This window comes from Paroedura picta, chromosome 7, assembly GCF_049243985.1.
Source record: "Paroedura picta isolate Pp20150507F chromosome 7, Ppicta_v3.0, whole genome shotgun sequence".
NCBI lineage: Eukaryota > Metazoa > Chordata > Lepidosauria > Squamata > Gekkonidae > Paroedura > Paroedura picta.
In genome coordinates, this window is record NC_135375.1 from 50,405,155 (window position 1) to 50,420,817 (window position 15,663).

Genomic DNA, 15,663 nt, shown 5'->3' on the forward strand with positions numbered 1-15,663 from the left:
GCCTTCCTGTCCTCTACCATTCCCCGGAGTCCATTTAAGTTTGCACCTACTGCTTCAGTGACTCCATCCATCCACCTCATTCTCTGTCGTCCCCTTCTTCTTTTGCCCTCGATCTCTCCCAGCATTAGGCTCTTCTCCAGGGAGTCCTTCCTTCTCATGAGGTGGCCAAAATATTTGAGTTTCATCTTCAGGATCTGGCCTTCTAAAGAGCAGTCAGGGCTGATCTCCTCTAGGACTGACTGGTTTGTTCGCCTTGCAGTCCAAGGGACTCGCAAGAGTCTTCTCCAGCACCAGAGTTCAAAAGCCTCAATTCTTTGACGCTCGGCCTTCCTTATGGTCCAACTTTCGCAGCCATACATTGCAACTGGGAAGACCATAGCCTTGACTAAACGCACTTTTGTTGGCAGGGTGATGTCTCTGCTTTTTAGGATGCTGTCTAGATTTGCCATAGCTTTCCTCCCCAGGAGCAAGCGTCTTTTAATTTCTTTGCTGCAGTCCCCATCTGCAGTGATCTTGGAGCCCAGGAAAATAAAATCTGTCACTATCTCCATTTCTTCCCCTTCTATTTGCCAGGAATTGAGAGGGCCGGATGCCATGATCTTTGTTTTCTTGATGTTGAGTTTCAAGCCAACTTTGGCACTCTCCTCCTTCACCCGCATCAACAGGCTCTTTAGTTCCTCTTCACTTTCTGCCATTAGAGTGGTATCATCTGCATATCTGAGGTTGTTGATATTTCTCCCTGCAATCTTGATCCCAATTTGTGACTCCTCTAATCCCGCATTTCTCATGATGTGCTCTGCATACAAGTTAAATAGGCAAGGCGACAGTATACAGCCTTGCCGAACTCCTTTCTCAATTTTGAACCAGTCAGTGATTCCATGTTCAGTTCTCACTGTTGCTTCTTGACCTGCATATAAATTTCTCAAGAGACAAATAAGATGCTCTGGTATTCCCATCTCTTTAAGAACTTGCCACAATTTGTTGTGCTCCACACAATCAAAGGCTTTAGCATAGTCAATGAAGCAGAAGTAGACGTTCTTCTGGTACTCCCTAGCTTTCTCCATGATCCAGCGTATGTTGGCAATTTGATCTCTAGTTCCTCTGCCTCTTCGAAATCCTGCCTGTACTTCTGGAAGTTCTCGGTCCACATATTGCTGGAGCCTAGCTTGTAGGATTTTGAGCATAACTTTGCTAGCATGAGAAATTAGTGCGATGGTGCGGTAGTTTGAACATTCTTTGGCATTGCCCTTCTTTGGGATTGGAATGTAAACTGACCTTTTCCAATCCTGTGGCCATTGTTGAGTTTTCCAAATTTGCTGGCATATTGAGTGTAGCACTTTTACTGCATCGTCCTTTAAGATTTTGAATAGTTCAACTGGAATGCTGTCACTACCACTAGCTTTATTGTTGCTCAGACTTCCTAAGGCCCATTTGACTTCACATTCCAGGATGTCTGGCTCCAGGTCAGTAACTACCCCATTGTGGTCATCAGGGATGTTAAGCTCGCTCTTGTATAGTTCTTCTGTATAATTTTGCCACCTTTGTTTGATCTCTTCTGCTTCTGTGAGGTCCCTACCATTTTGGTCCCTTATCATACCCATCTTTGCATGAAACGTTCTCTTCATATCTCCAATTTTCTTGAAAAGATCTCTGGTCCTCCCCATTCTATTGTTTTCTTCTATTTGTTTGCACTGTTCATTTAAGAAGGCATTCTTATCTCTTCTAGCTTTTCTCTGGAATTCTGCATTCAATTGGGTGTATCTTTCTCTTTCTCCCTTGCCTTTCACTTCCCTTCTCTCCTTAGCTATTTGTAAAGCTTCCTCAGACAGCCATTTTGATTTCTTGCATTTCTTTTTCTTTGGGATGGTTTTAGTTGCTACCTCTTGTACAATGTTGCGAACCTCCGTCCATAGTTCTTCAGGCACTCTGTCTATCAAATCTAATTCCTTAAATCTATTTGTCACCTCCACTGTGTATTCGTCAGGGATATGATTTAGTTCATACCTGAGTGGCCTAGTGCTTTTCCCTACTTTCTTCAATTTAAGCCTAAATTTTGCAACAAGAAGCTCATGATCTGAACCACAATCAGCTCCTGGTCTTGTTTTTATTGACTGGATAGAACTTTTCCATCTTTGGCTGCAGAGCACATAGTCAATCTGATTTCTGTGTTGACCGTCTGGTGATGTCCATGTGTAGAGTCGTCTCTTGGGTTGCTGGAAAAGAGTGTTTGCTATGACCATTGTATTCTCTTGACAAAATTCTACCAGCCTGTGCCCTGCTTCATTTTGTACTCCAAGGCCAAACTTGCCTGTTATCCCGGTTATCTTTTGGCTTCCTACTTTAGCATTCCAATCTCCCATGATGATAAGCACATCATTTTTGGGCGTTGCTTCTAGAAGGTGTTGTAGGGCTTCATAGAACTGATCAACTTCATCCTCTTCAGCAGCAGTGGTTGGGGCGTAGACCTGGATCACTGTGATGTTGAATGGTTTGCCTTGGATTCGAACTGAGATCATTCTGTCATTTTGGGGATTGTATCCCAAGACTGCTTTTCCTACTCTCTTATTGATTATGAATGCTACTCCATTTCTTCTGTGAGATTCTTGTCCACAGTAGTATACCTGATGGTCATCTGAATTAAATTCACCCATTCCTGTCCATTTTAGTTCACTGATTCCTAAAATGTCGATGTTCAGTCTTCTCATTTCTTGTTTAACCACGTCCAGCTTGCCTTGATTCATGGATCTGACGTTCCAGGTTCCTATGGAATAAAAATCTTTACAGCATCGGACTGTCTTTTCGCCACCAGTTACTTCCACAACTGAGCGTCCTTTCGGCTTTGGCCCAGCCGCTTCATTCATTCTGGCGCTACTCGTACTAGCCGTCTGCTCATCCCCAGTAGCATATTGGACACCTTCCGACCTGAGGGGCTCATCTTCCAGCGTCATATCGTTATGCCTATTGGAACTGTCCATAGAGTTTTCATGGCAAAGATACTGGAGTGGTTTGCCATTGCCTTCTCCAGTGGATCACCTTTTGTCAGAGCTCTCAGCTATGACCTGTCCGTCTTGGGTGGCCCTGCACGGCATAGCTCATAGCTTCACTGAACTACGCAAGCCCCCTTGCCACAACAAGGCAGCGATCCTTGAAGGGGGGGCAGTGTAGTATGAACCTACAATTAATATAGATCGGATATTCCCAATCAGGAGTCTGCAGACACCCATGGGACAGTCCTTGAGAGCTTTGTAGAGAGGTCTGTTGTCTTTCCCCACTCGCCTTAATGGACTCAGCCACACACTAAGGAACCAGCCACTTCTATTGCTCCCCCTCCCCCCTCCCCAGCATGAATTCTCTCGTGGTTTCTGTACCTGAGAGGAATATACTTAGATTATATCCATGGAAGAGAGCTTTTACTGTGATGACACCCATATTAGGACATGAAAGTAAATGAGTAAATCCATCATTAAACATCATTAGTTTTCTTTCACCAGCAGGAATTTTCTGCTTATATACTGCTTTTAACTGGTTTTGACATTTATTGTCATTTTTTTTAGATTATTGGGGTTTTATGTTGTTCTTGTTCTTGATACCTTATATTTTTTCTAACTAGCTTTCAGTATTGCTTTCTATTAAAATATTGTTATTATTCATTGTTGTGATGGTAGTGGGTTATCTGTAGTGTGCTTGCACATGAAAGCTTATATCTTGAATAAAACTTTGTTGAAGGTGCCAGTGGACTTATACTTTGTTCTGCTACATAATCTAGGCTTAACTTAAATTTACATCAGTGTTGCCGTGAAATAAAATATTGAGGGATGTGCAGAATGAATAAAAAGCATTGAAATATTTCCAAATATATGATATGATATGGAATAGTTGATTATAATATACTCAACAGGGATTTTTGTGTTGTTTTTTACACTTGCTTATTTAGCTCTCAAATGTGTGACACTTTATCCCTGAAGGACCAACCTTGCAAAAAGTGGATACTGGTATCATAGCAGTCTTGTGTGTCTTTGAAAGAATTGTACTTTTGCATTCTCTTGTGATACTAGAAGCCTTCATAGATTTTCATTGGCTGGCTGCCATCTCTTAAATGATGACTGCTAAAATATTAAAGATTAACTGAGTCTTTTTCCCCTCTGAAGAAGTGTTTTGTATTTCACTCAGAAGGCATTTTTGGTCTCACGACAACTCATTTTCTGCTTTCCCAAGAGTTCATTAGAGTGTGTATGTGTGTGTGGGGAGAGGAATAATAGGATAAAGTTAGATGCATCTCTTTAAGAAGAAGAGTCATATTCAAGTTGTATCAAATCAGCTAGTTTTGTCTATTTTGTATTTGTGCTAAGGACCACTGTGTGCTAAGGACCACTGAGCCATTTCAGTTCCAGGGATCTCCAGCTCTTATTTGTATAGATATGCATGCAAGTGTCTATCACATTAGTATTTATTTCCAAGGAAGGCTGCAATTTAGATATAAGAGACGAAGGTGCCATCACTCCATGCATCTCTCTCCTTCCTTTATAGCACCAATTTTAATGCAACATTTGACATGATGCCACTGTTCTAGTGTTGCCCTGTTCCCACCTTCCACAGCCACTGATGTGAAAACAGGACTAGGTAACACAGACCAATTATGCACGGGCTGGAATGCCCGATGTGGCGGTGACAAGGCTTCGTGGAAAATCCCCGATTATGCCCAACATCACCGCCATCTGAGGCCTGGCTCAAACTAGGCCATCGGAAGTTAAAGGAATGCAGGTTCTTCCGCGGGCCAGGGAGCGCAGCAGGTGCAGGCAAGGGCTGGGTTGGGCCAGTCCTGTTCATAATCGGAGGAGCCAGGCCTTCACACCCGGCTCCTCCCCCGACCTACGGTATCCCTGCAGGGACGCCTCTCGCTCCTGCCAGCTCCGCGGAGCAGACAGGGGCATCCCCCACCCCTACCATGGTGGGAGAGCAGTATTCTGCTCCCCACCATCATGCAGTAGGGGAGATATGCCCCCGATCCCCCCTTCCGCTGCCGCCCCCGGTGCTTCAGTGCGCGCCCAGCACTTCTGGCTCCATGTTGCCTGCGCGGGGCCTTGCATCAGTATTATTCATCCCTGCATTGTTGATGGGAGGGCTGATGCTAAAGGATTAATCTGTGGTTTGTCTAAGGTGACCCAGTGACTTCATGGCAGAGACTGTATTCGAACAGTGATTCATAGCTCAGAGAGCAAGCCTAAGCAGATCTGCTTGGAAGTAAGTCCCATGTTATTCAGTGGGGTTTACATCAAGGAAAATGTCCGTAGCATTGTTACCTCAATCACTTAGCTATTACACTACCCCACATGTAACTGTAACATACAATGTTGTTTTATGTGGCATTGTTCTGCAGTACTTTTCTTTCAATTTACTCATAATGACACGAGGAATTGTATGGAAATTGAGAACTAGTGTGGAGTAGTATGGAGTAAGGCTAGGATCCAGGAGACCCAAGTTTGAATCCATACTCTGCCATGGAAGCTTGCCAGATGACCTTTGGCCAATCACAAATTCTAAGCCTAACCTTCTTCACAAGGTTGTTGTGAGGTGAGGATAACATGAAGGTGAGGAAAATGATGTGAGCTGCTTTGGATCCCAATGGAGAGGAAGGTGAAATATAAATAGAATTGGGGTTCCTGTGGTGGGCAGGTAGTTGTGAATTTTGTTCATTCTTCAGGGAGCTGGACTGGAGGCCCCTTCCAACTCTATGATCCTATGATTCTGTATGAAGTTAACAAATAAGAGGAGACAAATTGATATCAATGGTTCTTTATTATTTTGCCATGATTCTTGTATATTATAAGGTAATACTGGCACATACAATAAATGAATGCTGATGACAAAGAAAATGGATTCTCCACATGCTAAAAAGGAACTAATGTTTCTGTATTACTATTTCCCATGTTCCAGCATCAAATCTCATCACAGTTACTCATATAGTACGCTATCTCTTCCCTCCCCTCAAACAAGCATAACAGCTACTTCAAGAGTTTGGGGATTGCCTAACAGGAGGGCAGTTATGGACTGGCAAGGAGGATCTGCACACACAAACTCTTGTTTGGCATGGAATTGACAACTCAGCAGGAGTGTCAGCACAGCCTGGAGAGAAACCTGTGCTGCCTCCCGATCAGTGGACCACGAGGAAGGCCAGACCCCAGTGGCATGACAGGAGTTGCCAAGCACTTGGCACCCCATAGCCACTGGGACCAGAAAGGGGGAAGGCAACCTGGTCAGCCAAGGGGGTAAAGAGGCCAGTTAACAGCTGGGCAGCCTCTTTAAAGGTTCGGGCCCACCCCAAACAGCATTTGTGGCAAGACTCCACGTGAGCTGCACCCATGTCACCTGGCCTCCCGTGCTCTTTCCTTGACGGCCCCACCCTCCGCTTCAGCAACCTGCAGTCTAGTGGTAAGGGTGCAGCCGTGATTATCAAATATTATTTTAACTCCAGCCATTTGTCTCCAGCTTCTAGACACTGTTTTAGAATTTAGAGCATTTCACCAGGCTGGGTCCAAAGCCAAAAAGGCCCCGGCTTTGATCAAGGCCAGTTTCACCTCCTTTAGGCCAGAGATCTTTAGCAAGTTTTATTCAGATGATATTCATGACCTTTGTGACCTTTGTGGGGTGTTGTAGAAAAAGCAATACACTGGTCTCAGACTGTTTAGGGCAGGGTTAGTCAAACTGCGGCCCTCCAGATGTCCATGGACTACAATTACCAGGAGCCCCCTGTCAGCATTCGCTGGCAGGGGGCTCCTGGGAATTGTAGTCCATGGACATCTGGAGGGCCGCAGTTTGACTACCCCTGGTTTACGGCTTTGAAGGTTAGTACCAAAACCTAAAACCTGATTCAGTCTCCAATCTGGAGCCAATACAGCTGGGAGAGCACTGGTGTCATGTACACCCTCCACAGCTGGTGTCATGTGCACCCTCCACTGGGTCTCCGTAAGGGGCTGCACTGCCACATTCTGAACCTGAACCAGAGCAGTCTCAAGGGAAGTCCTACATACAGTGAATTGCAGAAGCCTAGTCTAGAGGTGACTATTGAATGGATCACCCTGTCTAGGTCTGATACTGAGAGTTAGGTTTCAAGCTGTTGTGCCTTGTGCAAATGAAAAAGTGTTAGGTGAGCGACATTCATGATCTGGGCCTCCTTTGAAAGGCCCAGAATCATGCCCAGACTCACTGGTGTTAGTTCAGCCCCATCAGGAACTGGGGTGTGTGCCAGCTGTTCTCTGCAACCAACCCAGTCTTGGCTGGATTCAACCTCAGCTGGCTCAACTGGAGTCAATTCACCACAGCTTCCAGGCATCTGACCAGACAGTCTGGTGATGCTGATGGATTGCTGTCCATTAACAGGAGTTAACAAGTGAGATCCTGACACTGGGAGATACTCCCGCCTAACCTGGAGAAATGATTGCAGCCATTTGAGGACTATGCCTCAAATCCCCATGTCAGCTAGGCTAGGTCAAAAGCTCGTTATCGACCATGTCTAACAACAGCATCAGGTCTAACAAAAGCAGCAGCAGTGCCTAGATCAGGACGTTGTCAGTCAGAGTGACCAGAGCTATCTCTACCTCATGATCTGCTGGAAGCTCGACTGGAATGGGTCAAGTGCTTCTTCCAAGAACCCCTGTAGGTGTCCTGCAAACAATGTAGATGCCTGGCCTTGTGCTACAATGCAATCTAAAACTTAATATTTACTCTGTTCTTAGCTATTGCCTGTACAGGATAAAACGTGACAATGAAATCCAAGCAGTCTGTAGGACTGGTCCTTGCCTATATTACCACTACATTAGGGAGCCCAGCCATCCAGATGGGCACAAAAATAACTGTCTTTTACTTCTTTCTAGCATGGTTCGACTTCATCCTCTATGCTATTCAGGGCTCAGTCTCATTGGTGTCAGTGAGTTTACCCTGGCATAGTATTTCGAGATTATTTCAGCAACAGAGCCAGCATGGTGTAGAGGTTAAGAGTGGGAGAGTCTAATCTGGAGAACTGGGTTTGATTCCCCACTTCTATACAAGAAGTCCACTAAGTGACTTTAGACCAGTCAACAGGTCTCTCAGAACACTCTCAGCCCCACCTCCCTCACAAGGTGTCTTGTGGGGAGAAGAAGTGAAGATTATTATTTGTCAATTTGAGACTCCTTAGGGTATAAAAAAGTAGGATATAAAAACCTACCCTTCTTTGAACAGGTACATTCCTTATAGCACATTTGATTTTAATATTTATTAACAGAAATTTAATTTCACTGCACCTGTGTTGACACGATGAAAGCATCTTTTTATTTTAGCAGAAAACCCTGCATTGTAGGCAGTGACTTTTTATCTATGAGCAGGGTGCTTCTATATTAGACGTAAAATGTGCTGCTTTTATTTCTTTGGGGTTAATTTTTAATGAGGCATTGATATAATATTCTGTGCTCTGGTTTAATCCTTGCATCTAAGACACATCTTCTGTTTCCTTGACAGAATTGTGGAAAAGGGATATTATAGTGAGCGAGATGCTGCTGATGCTGTGAAACAAATCCTGGAGGCAGTGGCAGTAAGTATCGATTAGTAGTCACACTCAGTTTAGAACAATAGTTTATTTAGTTGGAATGATTTAGGTCAGGTTAGGTTTAATAACATACAGGTGTGAAAATAGCTTGTTTCCAAATCTGGGATTGTTTTTTTATTGGTTCCATCCAAAACCACTACATTCCATTGAATCCTGCCAACGCCACCCTAATCAGGTATACTCAGAATTCTGTTCAGGCCTTTTCAACTGGACTTAATCCCAGGAGGAATTGCAATGTAAATTGCTGTTGCATCAGCATAGCAGCAGGTCTTCTAACATGAAGGCATTTCTGTGAGTGAAGGAGTGGGAGGGTAATTTCTAATGAATCCCATGTTCAGACTTTGCCTTCCATTGATCCTGGAGATACCCTGACCTACTAAATCACATTGTCAGAAGGCCTAGAGATCTGGTAGGGAAATTGCCATCTTAATTAAAGATCCTTGAGAAAGCACAGAACTAGGCAACGTTCTAGAATTTATGATTATATAGTGAATGAAAAAGTTGTGAGCCTTGCATCTTATTTTAACTCCATTGCCTTGGTTATATTTCAAATGTCAGGTCATAAAGTGCTAGCATGTTATGTTCTGTTCCGTGGGAACTGAAGAATTACAGAACTAATTGATCTTCTGTTGCTCTTTCAGTGAAGTTCATTAGAATCCAGTTCTTGATATGCTGGTTAAAATAGGATGATTCATGCCAAACATATTGAGCTGATATACAAGAGAGAGAGTCAACTTTCTGCTGTGAGTTTCCTCTGCCCTGCCACCAGTGTCCAGTTAATGAGTGGGCACTGCCACTGCCTCCCTCACCTCTCAGTTCTGACCAGCCTCTTTGGTGCCCCCCTTCCTTCTCCCCCTACTTTGTGAAGTACCACTGCAAGATTTCGTTTGTCTTACACCTTGGGTTAAAATCTGGCCTTTAAAAAAGTTTGCAGTTTTTTTCTGCAAACCTCAGATCCTCAGGTTATGTTATATTCCTCTCAAATCTACTTTTAGGAGAAAGTATATGCTATCATGGATGGGGATTTATATTTTGTTGTTTCTATTGTTCCCATTTTAAAACTGATACATGAGGAAAACATAAAAATTGAAAACACATTAATCAGCTTAGAACATCAAACTTGAACTGTTAGAGCTTTCTCTTCTACTACTGGTTTTTAAATCCGTTTGAAAAACTGGGCAATTATTTAGTGTCTGTTCAGAATCTGAACTTTTGACAGTATTTATTTCATGAAATATGGAGTTTTATGATCATTTATTTATTGTCTAGAGTAAACTTTGTTTTCTTATGCCCTCCGAGGCAGGCAAATTATTCCTTGGTTATATAATAAAGAATGGACAGAAATGTTAGTTGGGTGATTAAGGATCCATTTTTTACAGTGTTCATATTAATTTTGTAGTAATAATAATTATGTTCCTTTTAATGGTTAATAATGTGTGGATATTTCAAGCAAACATTATGGATGTATTTTAAAGCGAGTTAAATGTATGACTTATATCTAATTCACTATTCATATTTTGAATGAGAATGCTTGAATTCACAGTGTGACATTTTAAAATCAAGAAGCTATGTTTGGAAACAAACATGCATAAACTTGATTTATTTGAATTTTATTTGAATTCTTATGCTTTCCACGTTTGTATTTTAATTTTGGTAAAATTCAAAGATATAATCAATAATCTCTCAAATATTAATTGCTATTTTTCATTAACCTTTTTGTACAGAGCCCATTGTCTGTTCATAATGGGTGACAAATAATACTCAGTACTGCCTTGTAGAAAGCAAATAGGTAGGCTCCCTAGAACATGCCCCCCAGTTCTATATAGTGAGTTGGAGTTTCTCTGCAGAAAAGATGATTTCATGAAAGCGGATTTTAAGAATCCTTACTACATAGATGCAATGAATGCTGAAGATAAACATCTATAAACCACATGAGGTCCAATGGTATATAGCAATCAGTACCATACTAAATAGTATGTCATAACAAATGTTACCAAATATCACTTATCAGTTATGAGATATAGAAAATATATATTGCTGGATGTCATAAAATATTTGGAGAATATCTGGCACTCAAACAATCAAAGAATATTCAGTGTAAAACATTGCAAAGTAGAGTTTTGGTACTGAGGCACAAATTCATTTTAGCTTTATCATACCAACATCATAACATATAAATCTTTAACCGCTCCTGCGGTTAAATAAAGCCCTAAGGGCTATTGGGGAGGAGTTAGGGCAGGCTATGTCTGTGATAAAAACTTGGAGGGGCGAATCAGGAGCCCTCCAAGTGCCACTCAAGGGCCAAGCAGCCAATGGGGAGTGGGAAGTGTGGGGGGGTGGGAAGGTGGCGGGCGCTGGCAGGAGGTGAGGGACGTTTGGGGTGGGGGTGGGAAGGGCAAGCAGAGGCGCGTTCGTGGGAGGTGGAGTAGGTAGGAGCCGCATCGGTGGTGAAGGGCAGTCGCCAGACGGAGGGGAAGCATTTTTCCCCAACTCTAGCAGCGTGGGGCGAGCCTCCTCCCTGGCGGCCATCCGGCGAGGATGGCGGCTCGGGAGGACTGCAGAGTTGGAGGCGCGGCGTTCGGGAGACAGGCCAAGTGTCCAGTAGGGAGGCGCGCGAATTGGACGCTTGGCCCTGGAGTGCCACTCGGAGGAGCGAATCAGGAGCCGCTTCGCGGCTCCTGATTCGCTCCTCCGAGTTTTTATCCCGGACAGAGCCCGCCCTAACTCCTCCCCAACAGCAGGAGCGGATTAAAGATGACTTGGCCTTGCAGACAAGAACAGTAACTGCAGCTGCCTTAGGCTTCAGAAATGCAGAGCTCACCAGCTAAGCTAGCCAACCATCTATACTAGCCGAGCCTATGGCAAATTGCTACAAAAAGGGCCTTTTGGAGGAGCCATGGCAATAGGCATGGCCTTCTCTGCAGCTTCAGAGGGGGGTGTAGAGGAGCCTTTATAGACTCTATCAAGCAGAAGATTTGGGAGTGGATGCCCTAGAGTCTACCCTTCAAAGCAGCCATTTTCTTCATGGGAACTGATCTCTATGGCCTGGAGATGAACTGTAATTCCAGGGGATCTCCAGATGCCACCTGGAGGCTGGCATTCCTAATCCTCATTAGGATAGAATGCCACAGTCCCCCCTCCAATGCAGCCATTTATGCCTGTGTGGAGATGAGGAGCGATGGTGGAGATGAAGGGCAACCTGCAGGCTGAGGTGAGGGCAGAGTGGTGTGGGTGTGTACTTCCTGGGCAATGGCCTTTATGCAGCCCTTACAGTTTTTTTTAGAGCCCATTGTATTTGTTTGCACAACTGGCTTTATTGCTAGTTGTAAATAAGAGAAGCAAACTGGTGCCTGAAGAACAATTTGTTTTAAATACATTGCCTAATATATTTAGACCTAAGGTTGACTGTACGTATAAATAAATGCAGAATCAAGTCAGTGTGCAAATGCAAAGCCAGATATTTGATCAGTTTTCCTTCATGCTGATCCAGCTGCTGATCCAGTAATACATACAGGATCAAATACCTTCATACTGATTGACATTTTGTTTACCTTTTCAGTGGTTAGCAGTGAGTGATCAGAATATTGTTTAACTCAATTCAGACTGTCCTAAAATAGGCAGAAAGTGGAACAGGTTCCACTTGGTGATTCACTTCACCCTTTCTGGTCTGAAGCAACTGCCTACTGCTACAGTGAGGGTGCAGAAGCATCCTGTACCAGACTGGTTTTTGTTGAAGAGGTTCTGTGTGCTCCACGACAGACACAGTTTTATTTCTTCCTAATGATGATAATGATTTTAGTAACCTTCACTTATTTTCTGCTTGGGTCTTTCTGGTTTTACTCATATGTATATTTCTCAATAATAGTATGTAGTTCTTTTTATCTCCTCTATGGCTTTGAGCTTCCAAGTTTCATAAGGCTTCACTTTATCTAGCACTCTCTCACAAATTCTTTCTGCCAACATATTCTTTACGTGCTAGCATTTGTTAGCCTCCCTAGACCAGTTTTCATTTTATTGTTTCATCCATGGCATTAAAGAAGAAAGGCCAATGACAGAATGTTGAAAATCAGTGCAACTGCACTTAAATACTGAGAGGTTTGTTTAGCAGAGACAAACACCTCATTCAGAGCCTGGGGGCAGAAGGAGCAAAGCTAAGGAACTAAAAAAAAGGGGACACAGAAGGCTAGAAGAGTCAGGGGGTAGGAGAAAGGACGGAATATATGCATAAACATTGGGATAAATGTAGGGATAAAGAGGAGGCCATACCCTATTGGAGGTGAGGAAACAGGTTAACCAAGGAAAGAGGATTGAGGTAGAGATCAATGGCTCTCAGGGAAAAGAAGAGGCTAAGTGGTGTTGGTGGTAATTGTTGTAACTGTTGTACTGGTGGTAACAGTGGTAACTGTTAAAATAAACTTAACTTCACATTCTGATTCCAAATAAATTGTCAAATCTTTGGTACTAATTCATTCTGATTTGTCAATATCGAACCCGAAATAGCCATCAAAATTGCAATTTTGTCAGTGCTGCAATATAACTGTGCTTAGGAATGACCCATTATGCACGGGGGTTTTAGCGCACATTCGGGGTGGAATGGCGGCGACTAAAATCACGGATAACGCACGGAGCCGGCTGCAACCGGCTGCAGCTTCGGTGCATGCCGCCGAAAAAGCCGCGTCAGTGAAACGCGGAAGAAAGCGCAGCTTCCGGGTGAGCGGGGCGCAACCAGAAGCGGCGCCCAGATCGGCGCGTGCATAATCGGTTACTCTGGGTTTTGCCGCCGTCGCGCCCCGCCCCGTGTATAACCGGTATGCGTCGCGTCTTCCCCCTCCGCGTTTTCCATGTGACCCGAAATCGCCGTTTCGGCGGCCGTGCATAATGGGCCAATATGAAGCTCATATTCCTGCTGTTCATCTAGCTCAGTGTTATGTACTGTGGTTGGCTGTAGTTCCAGAGGATCTCAGAGAGAAAATGCCTCTCTCAATGACTGCTACCTGAGAACCTTCAGCTGCAGATTTTAGCATATGAACCTGGTACACAGAATATAACTATGAACCACATCCCCTTACTCAGCTCAAGGAAACTGGGGCAGGGAGAATTTATGTAAGTTCCATGTGTGATGACTGAAGGCTTATTATCACTATCACTGCCATGGGACAGACCCTAAAAACCTTGTTTTGATTTTATTGTTCCAAGCTTTTACCCACCTAAATTCTAATAATGTTTTGGTCTCATCACCTGCAGTTCTCTGGTGTATAAGGAATCACATGGGCTGTGAATATGGTAGAGATTCTGCTCCAAACTCTTCCCACGCAGCCCATTCTCTACTGCCCACTCAAGATTAGCCTGTCTCAATGTAGATGTTTCAGCAATCCATATGTACTAGAATATACTTAAACAGAGGGATTTTTGTTCATTATAAAGACATTATGGATATTCATTGAAGTGGAAATGTGACCTACCAATCCAAAGGTAAAAGTTTGCCGTGGCCCTGTCGGCATAGAAACGCACTAACAAAGTTATCTCTGCAACTTGGAAAATTCAGTATTGTTTATGTACCCAGTATTCTTAACTGAGACTTGATTCATTAAGCATAGACATGCAAGACTGAACCTTGATATTCGTTAACTACATCCTGCTTCAGATGGCATTGTGTCAGTGCCATTGTGGTCTGAGTTTAGATTTGAGGCAGCATCAGATCGATTTGAATGAACATCCTCTGTAATTCTGCAAATACAGCTGCTTCCTGAGGAAGTCTTTCATCTGTGAAAGCAAAGATTGCAGTTCTGAAATCTTTCACGTTTAATATAATTGACTTAGTAAAACCTGTATTTAAAAAAGATTCTGTATTTTCAAGATGAACTATTCAACTCTGATAGGTTTTCTTAATGATTATACATTTTAAATTTCCTTTTTTGTGACCTTTTTCCTTTTCTAATACTTTTAGCAGTTTGAAGATATTGTATACAGCTTGATATCCTCATAAAGAGTAGGAAATGATTGACAATATGATGGTGCATTTATTTTCCACAGGGGTGTTTTTTTTAATTCAACACCGTTTTACTTAGAATCATAGAATCATAGAATAATAGAGTTGGAAGAGACTTCTTGGGTCATCTAGCCCAACCCCCTGTAGTATGCAGAACACTCACAACCCTATCACTCATTCACTGTAACCTGCCACCCTCTTAAGCCTTCGCAGAATCAGCCTCTCTATCAGATGGCTATACAGCCCCTGTTAAAAAATTTCCAAAGATGGAGAACTTACCACCTCCCGAGGAAGCCTGTTCCACTGAGAAACTGCTCTAACTGTCAGGAACTTCTTCCTGATGTTTAGACGGAATTTTTTTTTTGAATTAATTTCATCCCATTAGTTCTGCTCCATCCCTCTGAGGCAAGAGATAACAACTCTGCTCCATCCTCGATATGGCAGCCTTATAAATACTTGAAGATGGTTATCAAGTCCACTCTCAGTCATCTCCTCTCCAGACCAAGTTCCCCCAACCTTTCTTCAACCTTTCTCCAGTCCTCTCACCATCTTTGTTACCCTCCTCTGGATACACTCCAGTTTGTCTCCATCGCTCCAACTGGGGTGACCAAAACTGAGCACAATACTCCAAGTGAGGCCAAACCAGAGCAGAGTAAACCGGTACCATCACCTCCCGTGATCTGGACACGATACTCCGTTTGATACAGCCCAGAATCCCATTTGCCTTTTTAGCCACCAAGTCACACTGCTGACTTATGTTCAATGTACCCTTTACTAAGACTCCTAGATCCTTTTCGCACATGCTACTACCAAGACAAGTCCCCCCCATCCTATATTGGTGTATTTGGTTTTTCCTACCTAAATGCTTGTTTTTTTTCAGCTTGAATTAGCCAAATACACACTCCTAGTATTTTCTGGGTTTGGTTCTATACAGCGTCCTTGGGTAGAGTTCTTGGGCCATGATGATTCCCTGTTGATCACCTTGATGGGTCAGAGAATACAATGAGTCTCATTCCTATCTCCTATTTGACTTAAAGTTTTATGGCTGCCCCACCTCTGGTACCATTCACATCCATTCACATCCATCTAGGCA

The 15,663-nt window shown here is 43.3% G+C and overlaps 1 protein-coding gene across 4 annotated transcripts in view; it reads left to right on the plus strand.

Annotated features, from left to right (window-relative positions):
• The window catches only part of CAMK4 (calcium/calmodulin dependent protein kinase IV), a 96,543-nt gene that overhangs the window by 48,683 nt on the left and 32,197 nt on the right, over positions 1-15,663 (plus strand). For all 4 annotated transcript variants that reach the window (XM_077347765.1, XM_077347768.1, XM_077347767.1 and 1 more), the window contains one exon: positions 8,494-8,566. In XM_077347765.1, coding sequence (XP_077203880.1) covers positions 8,494-8,566 — 73 coding nt within the window. The remainder of the gene's footprint in view (positions 1-8,493; positions 8,567-15,663) is intronic.